Here is a 16,302-nt window from a genome sequence, read left to right on the forward strand (position 1 = left end):
AAAGCCAAAACCACAGGCACTGACTTATTGAGGGAAACACTTCAATGAGAGAACATTCTTTTTGCCCATGAAGTGTTTCCATGGGGATATTGTACTATAGACTCAAGACAGACACAGTGTTTGTAGCAGCTTTAAGTGTGACCTCATATTAATGATCCCTAGATCCTGTCTGTGAATGGTACAATGTAGGCGTGGCTGTTTACACAGAAAGGAAGAGAAACCCTTTATTGATCCAACAAGTAAATCCCACAGTCATCTGCTGCCTTTATCACCTAATGAGGTAGATTGAGAGTGTGTTATTGTGTTTTTTCCCATCAGACTTTCACCGGCTTCTTTCGATGCCGCGCCCACACCTTAACCACCTCAACCATACGTCTTATCTTATTACCTCACCTGACTTAAAGCTTGTATTGTTATGACGTATGTTCTGGTGCCAAAATGTCTAAGATCTTGGTTGAATTGATCATGGGAATAACATCCTCACATTACTTGAGGTAAAGTCATAAAAAAAGTCAGTGAAAGACTGAAAGAAAGCTTGATGGTTGCCATGACGAATCAACACACATTTGGTAACTCCTATACAAGTAGAACATTGTTGTCAACTTCAAGAGGATGAAAAAGTTGTGTCCTGCGAGAATGTCTGGAAAATGATCTCACTTGCCCCCCCAGACAGACAAACACACACACACACACACACACACACACACACACACACACACACAAAACAGGCCAATGAGAGGGTAGTGGTAGTCAAGGGAGGAATTGAGCAACCCATGTGACACAGCACAAAGTTCAGTGTTTATTACAGGCTGCTGATCTGATGAGTAAGTGGATAGACATTAGTTTCTCATTATTAATTCAAGTGTAGTATTAGTAGATACTAGATATGTTGTTTACACACGTACAAATGTGCAAACAAACACACACATACGCAAACACGCACAAACACAGACACACAAACAGAGAGTGTTGTCGCAGTGTGTGCCTGAACTTTCCCTCCACACAGGGCTCAGTAATCCTGGATCAGAGAACACAAAGGGCCTCAGAGCGCTGGTGATGTAAGCAGCAGTGTGTCCAGTGAGTGAGCGTGTTGCTTTACCCCAGCACTCTCCCCTAGAGCACTGCTGCAGGCTGTGTTTGGGGCGGAAAGAACCTGGCCCTGTCATGGCTGACCCCATGACAGCTGACACATAGTTGGTGCGAGAGCGATAGCGAGACTAGCCCTAACCCTACCATTCCTATCTGATCTGTCACAGACAGGGGACTGTCTCTGACCTGGGACCCAGTGGGAAAGTGAAAGTTGTTCGAAGCAGTGGAGAAGAATGTGGTCCAGCTCCGTCTAGGAGGGGAGGATCAGGAGCAGCTCGCTGCCGCGACCAGGGACTACTGAGACTGGTGCTTATCTTACTACTGTCAACACAAGGTGCTGCCTAGCCTGGAGAGAGAGAGAGAGAAAGAGAGAGAGGAGGAGAGAGAGTGAGGGACGCCACGTTGCCTCACAGGTGAGTATTGCTAGGTAAATATTTACCCAGTAAACACCTCATGGGTCCGTAATCTCAACAGTATCGGTAGCAGGCAGGGCGCTGCCTGCCAGGGTTGCAAAGTGGGTAGAAGTGGCTGTGTTGTTGACGTATGCTGAAATTGAAGTGCAAGAGGTTTTGGATGGCATAAGTGTTTACTGTACGTTTGGGTTGACCCTTTGTATCAGACACTCTCCTGAGTTGGCGAGGCTGTAAGTGTTTGATAATACCCCTGAGAGGCGTTTGTGTGTATTTTTTGGTGTACACTGCATAGGAGCATCATGGATTTGCTGCAGGACTCTCGGTGGACCATGCAGGGCCTCAACAGCCGTCTGAAGGGCTTCCTGGAGCAGGTAAACAAGCTGCAAGAGGCAAACTTGTGTCTGGAGGGCCAGATTGCAGACTGGGGTCTGAGGAACGCTCCGCACCCCCAGGAATGGACCCAGCAGGAAAGCACTGTGGACGACCTTCGATCCCAGGTGAGACTGCCATCTATTACCTTTTTAATTGGTCCAAACATTGAGCCCTGCGGGACCCCAACTCATTAAACAGTCCATTTGTTTGCCAGTGATTATGCTGAGGTACTGTAAATGCCTATATTTGATTGAGCTGGTGTGTTGTGGCCATACAGTAGCTAGTAGGACTGACTTTAGGAACCTAACTTGTGCTGTATATTATCCGTATAATTTTTTATCAGAGTAGACCAAAGCCGACAAAATGTCTCTGAAAATAGCTTGCAAAGCATCTTTACTTCAAAGGTGTTTTCTTGCGTGCAGGGTTTTGGCTTGAGATAGATACAGCATTGACTGAACAAACCGGTTATTAACAATTTTCAGTCCTGGCGATGATTACACTTAATAGCAGTCGAATTAAAACTGGCATATGACAACCCAGACAATGTCAACTGTTACAGAGATTGAGAAGTAGTCTCATACTGTATATCAGGACATTTGGAAACAAGCCATCACTCCATTGTCACACACAAGAATGTGGATCCTTTTATTGCTTTAAAGGCCGTTGCCCTAGAAGACCATTAACACAGGCTGCTGTAATTGTCAGCTCACATGAGCTGATTGGAGGTTTTGCAACCACTCCTTGATTTATGGTCTCTGAATGTGAATGGAGACAAAGGCGAAGAAAGCACCATGATCTGACCTATTAGTATTGAAGCCAACGGAAGGGTTGACTTTTATGCCCAATTTCACTTTCAGTGAGAGTGTTGCATAAAATATGAGCAATTGCCAGTCCATTGATCATCATAAAGATCCTTCATGCATAGCTGCACTGATACGATATCTGCAGGCGTTACCATGTGAGAACATGTCATCTACAAATGTACAAACACTACCGGTCAAAAGTTTTACAACACCTACTCATTCAAGGGTTTTTCTTTACTTTTACTGTTTTCTACATTCTAGAATAATAGTGAAGACATCAAAACTATGAAATAACACACATGGAATCATGTAGCAACCAAAAAAGTGTTAAACGAATCAAAATACATTTTATATTTGAGATTCTTCAAATAGCCACCCTTTTGCCTTGATGACAGCTTTGCACACTCTTTTGCATTTCTCTCAACCAGCTTCATGAGGTAGTCACCTGGAATGCATTTGAATGAACAGGTGTTCCTTGTTAGAAGTTAATTTGTGGAATTTCTTTCCTTCTTAATGTGTTTGAGCCAATCAGTTGTGTTGTGACAATGTAGGGTTGGTATACAGAAGATGGCCATATTTGGTAAAATACCAAGTCCATATTATGGCAAGAACAGCTCAAATAAGCAATGAGAAATGACAGTCCATCATTACTTTAAGACATGAAGGTCAGTTAATACGGAAAGGAAGACCTAGAGTTACCTCTGCTGCAGAGGATAGGTTCAGTAGAGTTACCAGCCTCAGAAATTGCAGCCCAAATAAATGCTTCACAGAGTTCAAGTAACAGACACATCTCATCATCAACTGTTCAGAGGAGACTGTATGAATCAGGCATTCGTGGTTGAATTGCTGCAAAGAATCCACTATTAAAGGACACCAATAAGAAGAAGATACTTGCTTGGGCCAAGAAACACAAGCAATGGACATTAGACCGGTGGAAATATGTCCTTTGGTCTGGAGTCCAAATTGGAGATTTTTGGTTCAAACCGCTGTGTCTTTGTGAGATGCGGTATGGGTGAACAGATGATCTCCACATGCTTATTTTCCACCGTAAAGCATGGAGTTATGGTGTGTGGGTGCTTTGCTGGTGACACTGTCTGTGATTTATTTAGAATTCAAGGCACACTTAACCAGCATGGCTACCACAGCATTCTGCAGCGATATGCCATCCCATGTGGTTTGGGCTTAGTGGGACTATCATTTGTTTTTCCACCGGACAATGACCCAACACACCTCCAGGCTGTGTAAGAACTATTTTACCAAGGAGAGTGATGGATTGCTGCATCACATGACCTGGCCTCCACAATCCCCCGACCTCAACCCAATTGAGATGGTTTGGGATGAGTCGGATCACAGAGTGAAGGAAAAGCAGCCAACAAGTGCTCCGCATACAGTGGGGCAAAAAAGTATTTAGTCAGCCACCAATTGTGCAAGTTCTCCCACTTAATAAGATGAGAGAGGCCTGTAATGTTCATCATAGGTACACTTCTATGACAGACAAAATGAGAGAAAAAAAATCCAGAAAATCACATTGTAGGATTTTTAATGAATTTATTTGCAAATTATGGTGGAAAATAAGTATTTGGTTACCTACAAACAAGCAATATTTCTTGCTCTCACAGACCTGTAACTTCTTCTTTAAGAGGCTCCTCTGTCCTCCACTCATTACCTGTATTAATGGCACCTGTTTGAACTTGTTATCATTTTAAAAGACATCTGTCCACAATCTCAAACAGTCACACTCCAAACTCCACTATGGCCAAGACCAAAGAGCTGTCAAAGGACACCAGAAACAAAATTGTAGGCCTGCACCAGGCTGGGAAGACTGAATCTGCAATAGGTAAGCAGCTTGGTTTGAAGAAATCAACTGTGGGAGCATTTATTAGGAAATGGAAGACATACAAGACCACTGATAATCTCCCTCGATCTGGGGCTCCACGCAAGGACCTAGTGAATGAGAGAGAGCTAAAGAGAGCTGGGACCAAAGTAACAAAGCCTACCATCAATAACACACTACGCCGCCAGGGACTCAAATCCTGCAGTGCCAGACGTTTGCTAGAGAGCATTTGGATGATCCAGAAGAAGATTGGAGAATGTCATATGGTCAGATGAAACCAAAATTTAACTTTTTGGTAAAAGCTCAACTCGCCGTGTTTGGAGGACAAAGAATGCTGAGTTGCATCCAAAGAACACCATACCTACTGTGAAGTATGGGGGTGGAAACATCATGCTTTGGGGCAGTTTTTCTGCAAAGGGACAAAGACGACTGATCCGTGTAAAGGAAAAGAATGAATGGGGCCATGTATCGTGAGATTTTGAGTGAAAACCTCCTTCCATCAGCAAGGGCATTGAAGATGAAACGTGGCTGGGTCTTTCAGCATGACAATGATCCAAGACACACCGCCCGGGCAACGAAGGAGTGGCTTTGTAAGAAGCATTTCAAGGTCCTGGAGTGGCCTAGCCAGTCTCCAGATCTCAACCCCATAGAAAATCTTTGGAGGGAGTTGAAAGTCTGTGTTGCCCAGCAACAGCCCCAAAACATCACTGCTCTAGAGGAGATCTGCATGGAGGAATGGGTCAAAATACCAGCAACAGTGTGTGAAAACCTTGTGAAGACTTACAGAAAACGTTTGACCTCTGTCATTGCCAACAAAGGGTATATAACAAAGTATTGAGATAAACTTTTGTTATTGACCAAATACTTATTTTCCACCAGAATTTTCAAATAAATTCATTAAAAATCCTACAATGTGATTTTCTGGATTTTTTTTCTCATTTTGTCTGTCATAGTTGAAGTGTACCTATGATGAAAATTACAGGCCTCTCTTATCTTTTTAAGTGGGAGAACTTGCACAATTGGTGGCTGACTAAATACTTTTTTGCCCCACTGTATGTGGGAACTCCTTCTATACTGTTAGAAAATCATTCCAGGTGAAGCTGGTTGAGAGAATGGCGAGAGTGTGCAAAGCTGTCATCAATGCAAAGAGTGGCTATTTGAATAATCTCAAATATAAAATATATTTTGATTTAACACTTTTTTGGTTACTACATGATTCCGTATGTGTTATTTCATCATTTTGATGTCTTCACTATTATTCTACAATGTAGAAAATAGTCACAATACAGAAAAACCCTTGAATGAGTGAGTAGGTGTTCTAAAACTTGACCGGTAGTGTATGTATGACATTTCCTCAGACTTTCGCCTGGACTAATACCTGGAATATTGATTTCTGTGGAACCCAGGACTCCCTGGAAAACAGTGGCAATTGTTACTGAGTGGACTATCCTGGCTAAATAAATCAAATGAAATGAAAAATGTATGACTTGACATACGCATAACTGATAACATTCTTCAAATCTTCCTTTGACATTAATTCATGATTTATAGTAACAATTGACTTTGTTATGTGCATCTTCCTCAAGTCCGGTTTCAGTCCTAGACTAGTGTTATTGTTGTGGGTTTAGGTATTAAGACCTGGCACCACCCTCATTCTATTTAGAAGCATTGAAGGACGAGCCATAATAAGGAATACTGATACCCCGTGTAAATAGCCAAGTTATCATTACTCACTGTGTATTTATTTCCTGTGTTATTGTTTGTCTATTTTTCTCTCTGCATTGTTGGGTAGGGCCTGTAAAGTAAGAATTTCACTGTTTGTCTACATCTGTTGTTTACGAAACATGCGACAAATACAATTGGATGTGATTTCATTTTAAATCAATCCCTTAATGTTCAGTCGGAGAAGTGCCCTGTCGGACGAAAACAAGCCGCTAATGTCTGGTTTTGTACTCTCTCAGGGCTATGAATCAACACAGTCAGAGATGAATAACTGGCAGAGCTAAGATAATGGAACGGGTAATTGCAATGAAAATATGATCATAACCTTTGAGGCGGTTGTTGTGAGCAAAAGCACAACACAATGAAGTCCAAGTTATTCCGGACTTTCTTCCTTCAGAATGGGTGTGTTGGCCTTGAGTAAGCATTGTGCTATTGTGATTGGCAAAGGACGAGTCAACATTGAAAACTCTGTTTGCTCAAAATGGCCCTAGGTTGTACAGCAAGCGTTTCGATATCAAAGATGCAAGGGATTTTGGATAACATTAGTTCAAGTTTCATGTGCTCGCATTGCAGTTAACGCCAAACATTTATGGTTTATGAGGTCAAGTACTAGAATCCCTGTGAGAGGCTCTTCGGCTTGAATAATACCTGTGCCACAACTGCTTCAGGCCTTGTCTTAATGAACCCGAATCGTGGAACGTCATCATGTAATAAATCTGACTCACTGAGCTGGTGGCAATCTGACACGCATGAACAGGCAGAATATTATTGCGCAGTCCTTTCAATGAATGTGAAGTGGCTCAACCTCAAGTGATCTTATTCTCACAGAATAATGAGCAATTCCAACTGACTTGTCTAAATTGATTAAAGGGATACTTTTTTTGGGGGGGGGGGGTTTGGCAATGAAGCCCTTTATCTACTTCCCCCAAAATCAGATGAAATTGTGGAATCCATTGTTATGTCTCTGTGTACAGTATAATTCTTTCTCGTCTCTGTTCCAACTTCCTTTCTCTGATGAACTTTCAAAGGCGTCTCTCTTTATGCTGGTGCTAGTGTGTTAGCCTTGTCCCGGACTCTATGTGCGGTAGCCAACTCTTCCGTCGGTCAATGTCATGCCAGACAGTATGAGACGAGGCTAGTGTAATGCAAGGAAGCGGAACCTTTACTACAGTTGTTCTATTGCGATAGGCCTCACCCGTATGTTTTCACATTAAAAACAGACCCCAATTTGATGCAGCACCTGGTAATGTGAACTTCCAGTGTACTGAGGTGTATTCGTATGTGATGTCATGTTTCATTGTGTTTTCCTACCTATTGGACCGATAACGTTACATGGATCAACAAGATTGAACACATTCTGAAATCGATCGTGTTTTACACGCTTCTCGTCGCATCTTATTCCCTTCCTTGTTGTTTTTGTCTTGTGTGTGTTGACTGTGTTTTGGTTCTGTAGGTTGGTAAGCTGCTGATGGAGAATGCAGAGCTGGTGCTGCAGTCTGACCACATGATGTCCAGGGCTTCTACCATCCAGGCCAGGTCAGTAGTGTTTGGGACATTCTAGGTCAGGCCTAGAATACTATACTAATACAGTAAGACATACACCCTCATAGTATTTATTATCATCATATCTAAAGAAAACAATGCTATACCATAGCAGTTCTGGAAAAATCCATCAAATCCTACTCCTACCAATTTCAGTCTATAACACTTTAAATGCACCTCTTGAATAACAATCAGATATTTCATTTCCCCCTGCAGCGATACTTTATAATCACTTCTCTACTGTAGCAGCAGTGCAGCCCGCACTTTGTTGTAACTCGGCTAGTTCCCACTCCTGCTCAACAACCTGCATACAAATCGCAGCCCGGCTGTGTTGTGCCTCGTCAGCACTTTCCCCATAGGTATTGATGCAGAGTGACACACCAGCCCCTCTGCTACTGCCAGAGAGCTGTGTGCCAAATGGCACCCTAATTCTTATTTCGAGCACCACTTTTGACCAGGGCCCATAAGGGTGCCCATTGAGTGTGGTCAAAAGTAGTGCACTGAATGGGGGATAGGGTGTCATTTGGGACGCAGACGGATATCCATTAACCCCTGAAGGGCAAGGGAGGGCAACGGCATGCAGACAGCTATGAGCTATGAATACACACCTCCTCTATTTATATATTGTGTCCTGCTGGCCTTACCTGGGCCACTGTCACGATGTTGTCTGCAACTCTGTGTCACAAGGTTTATATTGTGTTTCAAATATATATATATATATATGTATTACTTGTGTACTTGTTGACATTTTACTGCATCATTAGGTGCTAGTAACATAAGAATTTCACAGCACCCCGCTATAACACCTGCTAAACCGTTGTGCGTGACCAATACACTTTGATTTGATGTCCGTGACTGTGGCTTTAGCATGCTGGGAAGTGAGGACTATTGCAACTACTGAAGGAGTGTTGCAAGATTTGTTTCGTACTGTATGATAAGGTCTTTTACATGATTATGTCAGAGCTGGTGAAGGGTCACTAAAACACATGGGAGCAGAGATTGCAGTGTGCCGTCTATTTACCTTGACCTGAAAACACTTGTATATCTTAAAACATCTTACTGCAGTGGGCTAAATCAGGGTCACACAGAGTGATTCTTGGCAGTCTTAAGCAAATCTACTTTGAAACAAAAGTACACACCTCACACACATGGTTATGGGCTTAAAAACAGAAGACACCTGTACCATGTCGGATATAGAGTTTGCATCCCACTGTTACACTTTATATACAGTACATCACAGAAGACTGAATTATAACACAACCGTTTGACATAGAAACACCATAGTTCCGTCATAAATAAATACAAACATCTTTGTTAATTATGAAATGATGAAAAATATGAATAACATTCCACCCGTGAGGCCAACGAGGGTGTTTTTAGTCACTGACTGCAGGAAAGGGCTATGCACCTGCTTAGATACAATGGATGTGTGGCTGTAACGTTTCCCATATACTGTGTCACGGTGTTTACCTACATGCACAGTCTGTGTAGCTGTTTCACCACCCATGTAGGGTACCCTGGCTAGTTGACCCAGAGTCGGGTACATTCAGTAGCCTTACGTTGAAAAACATTTCCCTATGTAACCCCCACCACCTCTTGGTAAAGTATAGGCCTATAGCTGCTTTGCAAAGACCACTGTGGTCAAGGCTAAATACAAGTCAATATCACCGACTGAAACGTGGAAACAGGGACTACCTGTCCAGTAAGAAACAACAACAACAACAAAAAATGTGTTCTTCGATTTTATTTTATCCATTGAGTGCTCTAATGAACACAACCCAGTTGATATGATGAGATGTGTCCTGTGTCCTGTCATAGATGTGAGGCGGAAGAGAGGCAGACCAAATGTCTGGAGCAACAGGTGGCTCTGCTGAGGGAGAACCAGATGAGGGTGGAGCAAACCAACGTGCAGCTGGAGGCGGAGCTACACCACTCCATGACAGAGCTGCAGGACATGCACCAGGACTATGTGGTACGGTCTTGTGCCAGTGTCCGTGTGCATGTTGCAAGGGTCTGTACGGTTGCGGACAGCTGCTTTTGTTCAGTAAAGACATCCGTAAAAAAAGGTTGAATAAATACTGTAACATTCGTTTGTAAGATAGCCTTAACTTTAGGCTATTTACTGTCAAATTAATATTGAATTGTGTTTGGTTGCATCAAAAATATCGACATTTAAAGGAGATGCATCTACTGCTTGTATAGTTCCATCTGAGCCACTGGCTTAATCCCATTCTTCAACTTGTATTTGTGGTTGAGTTGGAGACATGAATCCAACACATCATTTGTTAACATGTCGACAGGTTAATAGGCTATTGATTGTATTTGGTATACAACCAAATATCAACATTTGAAGGAGATTTCTCTCTTGCTTGGATAGTTCCAGCTGTGCCACTGACTTTAATTCCAGTTTATCTCCAAATTAATAATTGATATGTTGATGAAACGTCTGCATCTCAACCAAAAATCGAAGTTAAAGAATAGGACTGATTCAAAACAAACTTTGATGAATGGGCATTTCAAGTTTGTTTTGATTCGGTCCAATTCTTTAACTTTGATTTCTGTTTGAGATGCAGACGTGAATCCAACATATCAATGATTAATTTGTAGACAAAAAGGAGAAAAAAAAATAAGTGATGAAACTATCTAAGCAGATGATACATCTCCTTCAAATGTTGATATTTGGTTGCGTTGACAACCAAAAACATTCCAATATCACTAAATATCATTACAATTGAAATCAACCAGAGCTTGGAGCCATTGGCCTATTTTATTGTCTATTTTTCCAGTTCTGGGTTGAATTGAAATAATAACAAAAAAAATTCTGATACTGGATATAACGTTGAAGATCTGACATTGTTTTAAAGTTACAAATTGAACATATGTTGTACAAGGTTTGTCTATGTTGAAATTTGGTTACCATGATTACATAATCCTGTGGTTAAAGTTTCACCCTCAAAACAACAGTTTACGTTGATAACTTTTTTCAAATCCGATGCATTTCCCACGTAGATTCCACTTCACAATACATCAAAAAATGATTGAAACAACGTTGATTCAACCAGTTTGTGCCCAGTGGGAAGTGACTCTGGTAGGGGTTATCCAACTCTTATGTCCTGTTCCAATTAGGAGGAAATTCATTTACTTTTTACTGATCAGCATCCAGTGTGTTTGTACAGTATATTCCACCTTTGATAATTCCCACTGTCTCGTTCTTTTTTGAATGTTTATGTGCGGAGGGGAGAGAAAGGTGAGACAAAAGAGAGAGGGAGAGAGAGGGAGAAAGAGAGAGAGACAGAAGAGAGGGGAGACGAGACAGAGAGAGAAAGTGAGAGAGAGAGAGGGAGAGAGAGAGAGGGAGGGAGGGAGGGAGGGAGGGAGGGAGGGAGGGAGGGAGGGAGGGAGGGAGAGGGAGAAGCAAGCTACTGTAAAGAAAGAGCAGCGTCTCAGAACACCTTCTCCTTATTATCCCATTAACCAGACACCTCCCCTATTGACCTCAGTGGAAAGGCTTGTTAGGTTTCACACCATCCTTTCCCTTTCAATGCATTCCTGTCATCCTCCCACCCTTCTCTCTCTCTCTTTCTCTTTTACTAACCCTTTTTATTCCTGCTGACTAATACTCCCCTTCCCTTCCTCCACTCAGGTCTTTACGTGATCCAGCTACTCTCTCCCACACACACACACGCACGCACACACACACACACACACTGTCCCAGACTCACAGGCTCAATAACAGACTCCCTCCCCTGCATTGCGTGTGTCTGATCTCACACTGTTCTCTCTCTCTCTTGCTCTCTTCCTCTGCCCTCGTTCTCTCTCTGTTCCCTTTTCTCCTTCATTCTCAGGATCCATCGCCTCTCGCTGTCACACACACACTCTTGTATACTCTCTTACATTCATATATCTCCCTGTCTCTCTCTCCCTCTTCTCTCTACCTCTCACTGGTTGGCTCATTGTGCAGGCAGCCCGTGCTCTGCAGCAGCAGCAGGCCGACTCTCGTGATGCGCTGCTAGTGACGGCCACAGCGTGGGAGGAGGATGGCACAGGGATGGAGCTCTCCCAGCTCCTCGACCGAATCAGGACGCAGTGCGACCGCCTCAGCCTCACCGGCCTAAGTCGAGTCCCAGATGACCGACACCCCGGCCTGGCCGCCGGCCCAAATCAAGCTCCATGCTCCGCTGCCGGGCCTAGCCGTTTTGGAGCCACACTCAGGCCCCGAGCCCATGGAGGATCTCTCCCACAGGTACGCAGTGTCCCACTGCCTTCGTCCCTCCGCATCTCTTAATTTCCTTCCTTCCATCCATCCCTCTCTCTGTCTTTCCTTTCATCCTCCCTTGGCTCCCTGCCACCTAGTCACACCCTGATCATAGCTCACCTCGGCTGTTTCCAGGCAACGCAGTGACATGTGGTAAGATAAGAGGAGTTGGTTTAATTTTTGATTTGTTGTACTGAATTAGGGTCGGAGCTCTGAGGTGGTCTGAGGTCCGAGATGGGTTGTTCACCTCTCTCCCTCTCTCTCTCTCTCTCCTTCTCTTTCTCTCTCCTTCCCTCTTCATCCTCATCACACACCACTCCACATACAGAAAGGTACCCATGGACAATCCATTACCTCCGAAGAAGAAGAGATCCACTTTTACTGCGATATCGAAACGCTGCTCCACACAACCTCTTTAGATATCGATACGTCGTGAACCACAACCGCAGCATTGTAATACACCAACGGGCTTCTCTGATCTGTTTACTGCTAAGTCCTTATAAGGCATCAGCTGAGGACAGTCATCTTTTCAGTCTTTGAAATAGGAGCATTTGGATTTCAGTTGAAAAGGAGAACTTGCAATTGGCACAGCTGTTGTTTTTGACATCACATCGGATGGGGACAGTATTACAGGCTTTGAAATAGTAGCATTTTGATTTCAGGGAATATGATATGTTTAGCAAATGGGCTATAGCTTCCTCTCATAGTGGTGTTGTTTTCAACAATAACGCAGCCCATCTAGTCAGTTTTGCTTATTGCCCATGAGATGATATTTCAGCTCATATTTCAGGTTTTGAAATAGGAGCATTTCAGTTTCAATTGAATATGGGGAATGGAATGAGTCACTCATCATGGCTGTCTTGTTTCCGTCTGGTCAGTTTTACCGTCTGGCTGCATCCCAATTGGCACCTTATTCCTTGGTTAGTGCACTACTTTTGACCAGGGCTCATAGGGTTCCCATAGGGCTCTGGTCTAAAGTAGTGCAATTTTTAGGGAATAGGGATCTATTTGGGATGCAGCCAGTGACTTTGATGTAACAGGCGTGATTAAGTACCTTGGCCCATGGCTGCAAGCAGGCAGCGACTGGTACTTCACCAGCGTCTGCTCTACAGAATGACTTTGTTTGTTGCCCTCCTAGTTAGAGCCCCCTTTATGTCAGAGTGGACTGGAGTCTGGAGTGGAATACAGCCCTGTTACAGCCTGGTTCCAGATCTGTCGGCGAAGCAGAGTTGGCTGAAGCACATACAGTGCATTCGGAAAGTATTCAGACCCCTTGACTTTTTCCACATTTTGTTACGTTACAGCCTTATTCTAAATGAGATTACTTTTAAAAAAAAATTTTATCCTCATCAATCTACACACTATACCCCATAATGACAAAGTAAAACAGGTTTTTAGAAAATGTTGCAAATGTATTAAAAATAAAAACAGAAATACCAAAAAGTATTCAGACCCTTTGCTATGAGACTTGAAATTGAGCTCAGGTGCATCCTGTTTCCATTGACCATCCTTGAGATGTTTCTACAACTTGATTGGAGTCCAACTGTGGTAAATTCAATTGATTAGACATGATTTGAAAAGGCACATATCTGTCTATATAAGGTCCCACATTTGACAGTGCATTTCAGAGCAAAAACCAAACCATGAGGTCGAAAGAATTGTCCGTAGAGCTCCGAGACAGGATTGTGTCGAGGCATAGATCTGGGGAAGCCAGTCCTCAGTAAAAGGCACATGAAAGTCTGCTTGGAGTTTGCCAAAAGGCACCTAAAGGACTCTCAGACCATGTAACCAAGATTGAACTCTTTGGCCTGAATGCCAAGCATCCCGTCTTACATCCCTACAGTGAAGCATGGTGGTGGCAGCGTCATGTTGTGGGTATGTTTTTCAGCAGCAGGGACTGGGAGACTAGTCAGGACCGAGGAAAAGATGAACAGAGCAAAGTACAGAGATATCCTTGATGAAAACCTGCTCCAGAGCGCTCAGGACCTCAGACTGGGGCGAAGGTTCACCTTCCAACAAGACAACAACCCTAAGCACACAGCCAAGACAATAGAGTGGCTTCGGGATAAGTCTCTGAATGTCCTTGAGTGGCCCAGCCAGAGCCTGAACTTGAACCCGATTGAACATTTCTGGAGAGACCTGAAAATAGCTGTGCAGCGACGCTCCCCATCCAACCTGACAGAGCTTGAGAGGATCTGCAGAGAAAAATGGGAGAAACTCCCCAAATACAGGTGTGTCAAGCTTGTAGCGTCATACCCAAGAAGGCTCAAGGTAATAACCAAAGGTGCTTCAACAAAGTACTCAGTAAAGGGTCTGAATACTTAGGTAAATGTCCTATTTTCAAAATTTCTAAGTCTAAAAAAACTGTTTTTGCTTTCTCATCATGGGGTATCGTGTGAAGATTGATGAGGACATTTTTTTGAATCCATTTTAGAATAGGGCCTGAGTGGGAATCTGAATACTTCCCGAATGCACTGTACATACTGTATGGGACGAGGCTAACTAGCTATTATGTTATCCTTCTTACTGTAAAATGACTGGTTAAGGTTAACATTTACAATAATTGCCCCTAATATGTTCTTGTTTACACGGTAATTACAGAGTAATATTATGATGTCCACAGGTTCGAGGAATCCATTGAGCACAAGTGTCAGTTTCATGTTTAACTAACAAACTTGATTCAACGTGTTTGTGCCCTGTGGGAATCTGTGGGGGAAAATGATTACAGGTAGATTTATAAAGGTGTGAAGCTTATTTACAATGTTTCATCAAGTTTAAGTCATGGTTTAGAGTTGTTTTACTTTGTGTACCTGCACAGAGTCCTCTGGCTCTGTGCCAATGTGTGAGGGTGCCAGTTTTTATGGGTGTGTGTGGGTACCAGTTTTTATGAGTGTGTGCGGGTGCCAATTTGTATGAGTGTGTGTGTGTGTCCCTGAGTTCCATGTGAACTGTTCCTGTTTGTGTGTGTGTCAGCATCTATCTCCATCAGAACTTAGTAGGGTAGGTGCGTGCATGCGTACTTCCGTGCGCACGTGTAGGTGTATGTGTGTGTGTTATATGACCTCTTTCTCACTCCCCCAGCTCAATGCAGAAGAGGCAGCATGGGCCCAGGTGAACCTCGGAGGGACTGCCCTCAGGGAGGCGCGGGCAGAGCTGGCCGAGGCCAGGAAACAGTGGCACTGCCTGCAGGTGGAGATCGAGTCCCTACATGCTCTGGTGAGCACACACACACACACACACACATGCACAGACACACACACACACCACCATAAGCTTAGCATTGCGGCAGACAAACACCCATGGATCAGTAGAGTGGATCAGTAGAGTATGGAGAACATTCATCTTGATTGATTCTGAAAGCACTATTGGGGATTCTTTCACTCTTATACTCTTGCCTCTTCCCCCTCGACCCCTCTCACTCTCTCTTCTGTTCCACTTTCTGTGTCATCCTCTCATCACCTTTTGTCCCTATCCATCCTCTCCTCTATCATATTCCCTCTTTCCCCTCTACACTGTCCTCCCTCTCCATCGCTGTGCTCCACCTTCTCCTCTCCCCTCTCTCCTCCATCTCCCCTCCATCTCCTCTCCATCTCCTCTACCCTCTCTCCTCTATCCCCTCTTCCCTCTCCCCTCTCACCTCCTCTGCCCCCTCCTCTATCTCCTCTGTCCGCTCTCTCCCTTTTCATCTGCTCTCTCTGTCCCACATCATTTTCTCCTGTCCACCCTCTCTCCCCCGTCCTTCCCTTCCCCAGGAGAAAGGTCTGGAGAGTTCCCTCCACCACACCCAGTGTCAGTACTCCAGCCAGCTGCAGGGCCTGTCCCAGGTCATCCAGGGTCTGGAGGGCGAGCTGGAGCAGGTGAGGGGCGGCCTGGACACGCAGCGAGAGCGCCATGGCCAGCTGCTCAATACCAAGATGAGGCTGGAGAAAGAGATCGCCACCTACAGGCGCCTGCTGGAGCGCGAGGAGGGCAGGTGAGGTGGCTAACGGTCACAGACAGGGGCTATATGGGCCCTCAACAAAAATGTTGCACTAAAAATTAAATAGGATGCCATTTGGTACAGATCCTGGGGCAGATGTAGCAGAGGAGGTTTGGTGAACTACATGGTGACGAGTAACCTTCCCTGAGATTTGACATGTGGAACTGTAACCCCCAGAGCAAAAGGCTTTACTCTAGAATGGAGCAGCTGAGCTAGATTCAATTTCTGGTCAATTACACAGACATAAACTCAGCAAAAAAAGAAAAGTCCCTTTTTCAGGACCCTGTCTTTCA

At 43.9% G+C, this 16,302-nt stretch overlaps 1 protein-coding gene across 2 annotated transcripts in view; it reads left to right on the top strand.

The window, feature by feature from the left end:
• Nucleotides 1-1,105: 1,105 nt before the first annotated feature.
• LOC139424613 (keratin, type I cytoskeletal 18-A-like) overlaps nt 1,106-16,302 on the top strand; it is a 29,986-nt gene continuing 14,789 nt past the window's right edge. Inside the window, exons 1-7 of one of the 2 annotated variants that reach the window (XM_071176619.1) lie at nt 1,106-1,502; nt 1,795-1,999; nt 7,687-7,769; nt 9,594-9,747; nt 11,737-12,018; nt 15,112-15,246; nt 15,783-16,003. In XM_071176619.1, coding sequence (XP_071032720.1) covers nt 1,802-1,999; nt 7,687-7,769; nt 9,594-9,747; nt 11,737-12,018; nt 15,112-15,246; nt 15,783-16,003 — 1,073 coding nt within the window. In that variant the 5' untranslated portion in view covers nt 1,106-1,502; nt 1,795-1,801. Of the gene's footprint in view, nt 1,503-1,580; nt 2,000-7,686; nt 7,770-9,593; nt 9,748-11,736; nt 12,019-15,111; nt 15,247-15,782; nt 16,004-16,302 lie in introns of those variants that run through there. The other variant, XM_071176620.1, reaches the window with a different exon arrangement.

The sequence above is a fragment of the Oncorhynchus clarkii genome, chromosome 13, assembly GCF_045791955.1.
Source record: "Oncorhynchus clarkii lewisi isolate Uvic-CL-2024 chromosome 13, UVic_Ocla_1.0, whole genome shotgun sequence".
In the NCBI taxonomy this organism is placed as follows: Eukaryota; Metazoa; Chordata; class Actinopteri; order Salmoniformes; family Salmonidae; genus Oncorhynchus; species Oncorhynchus clarkii.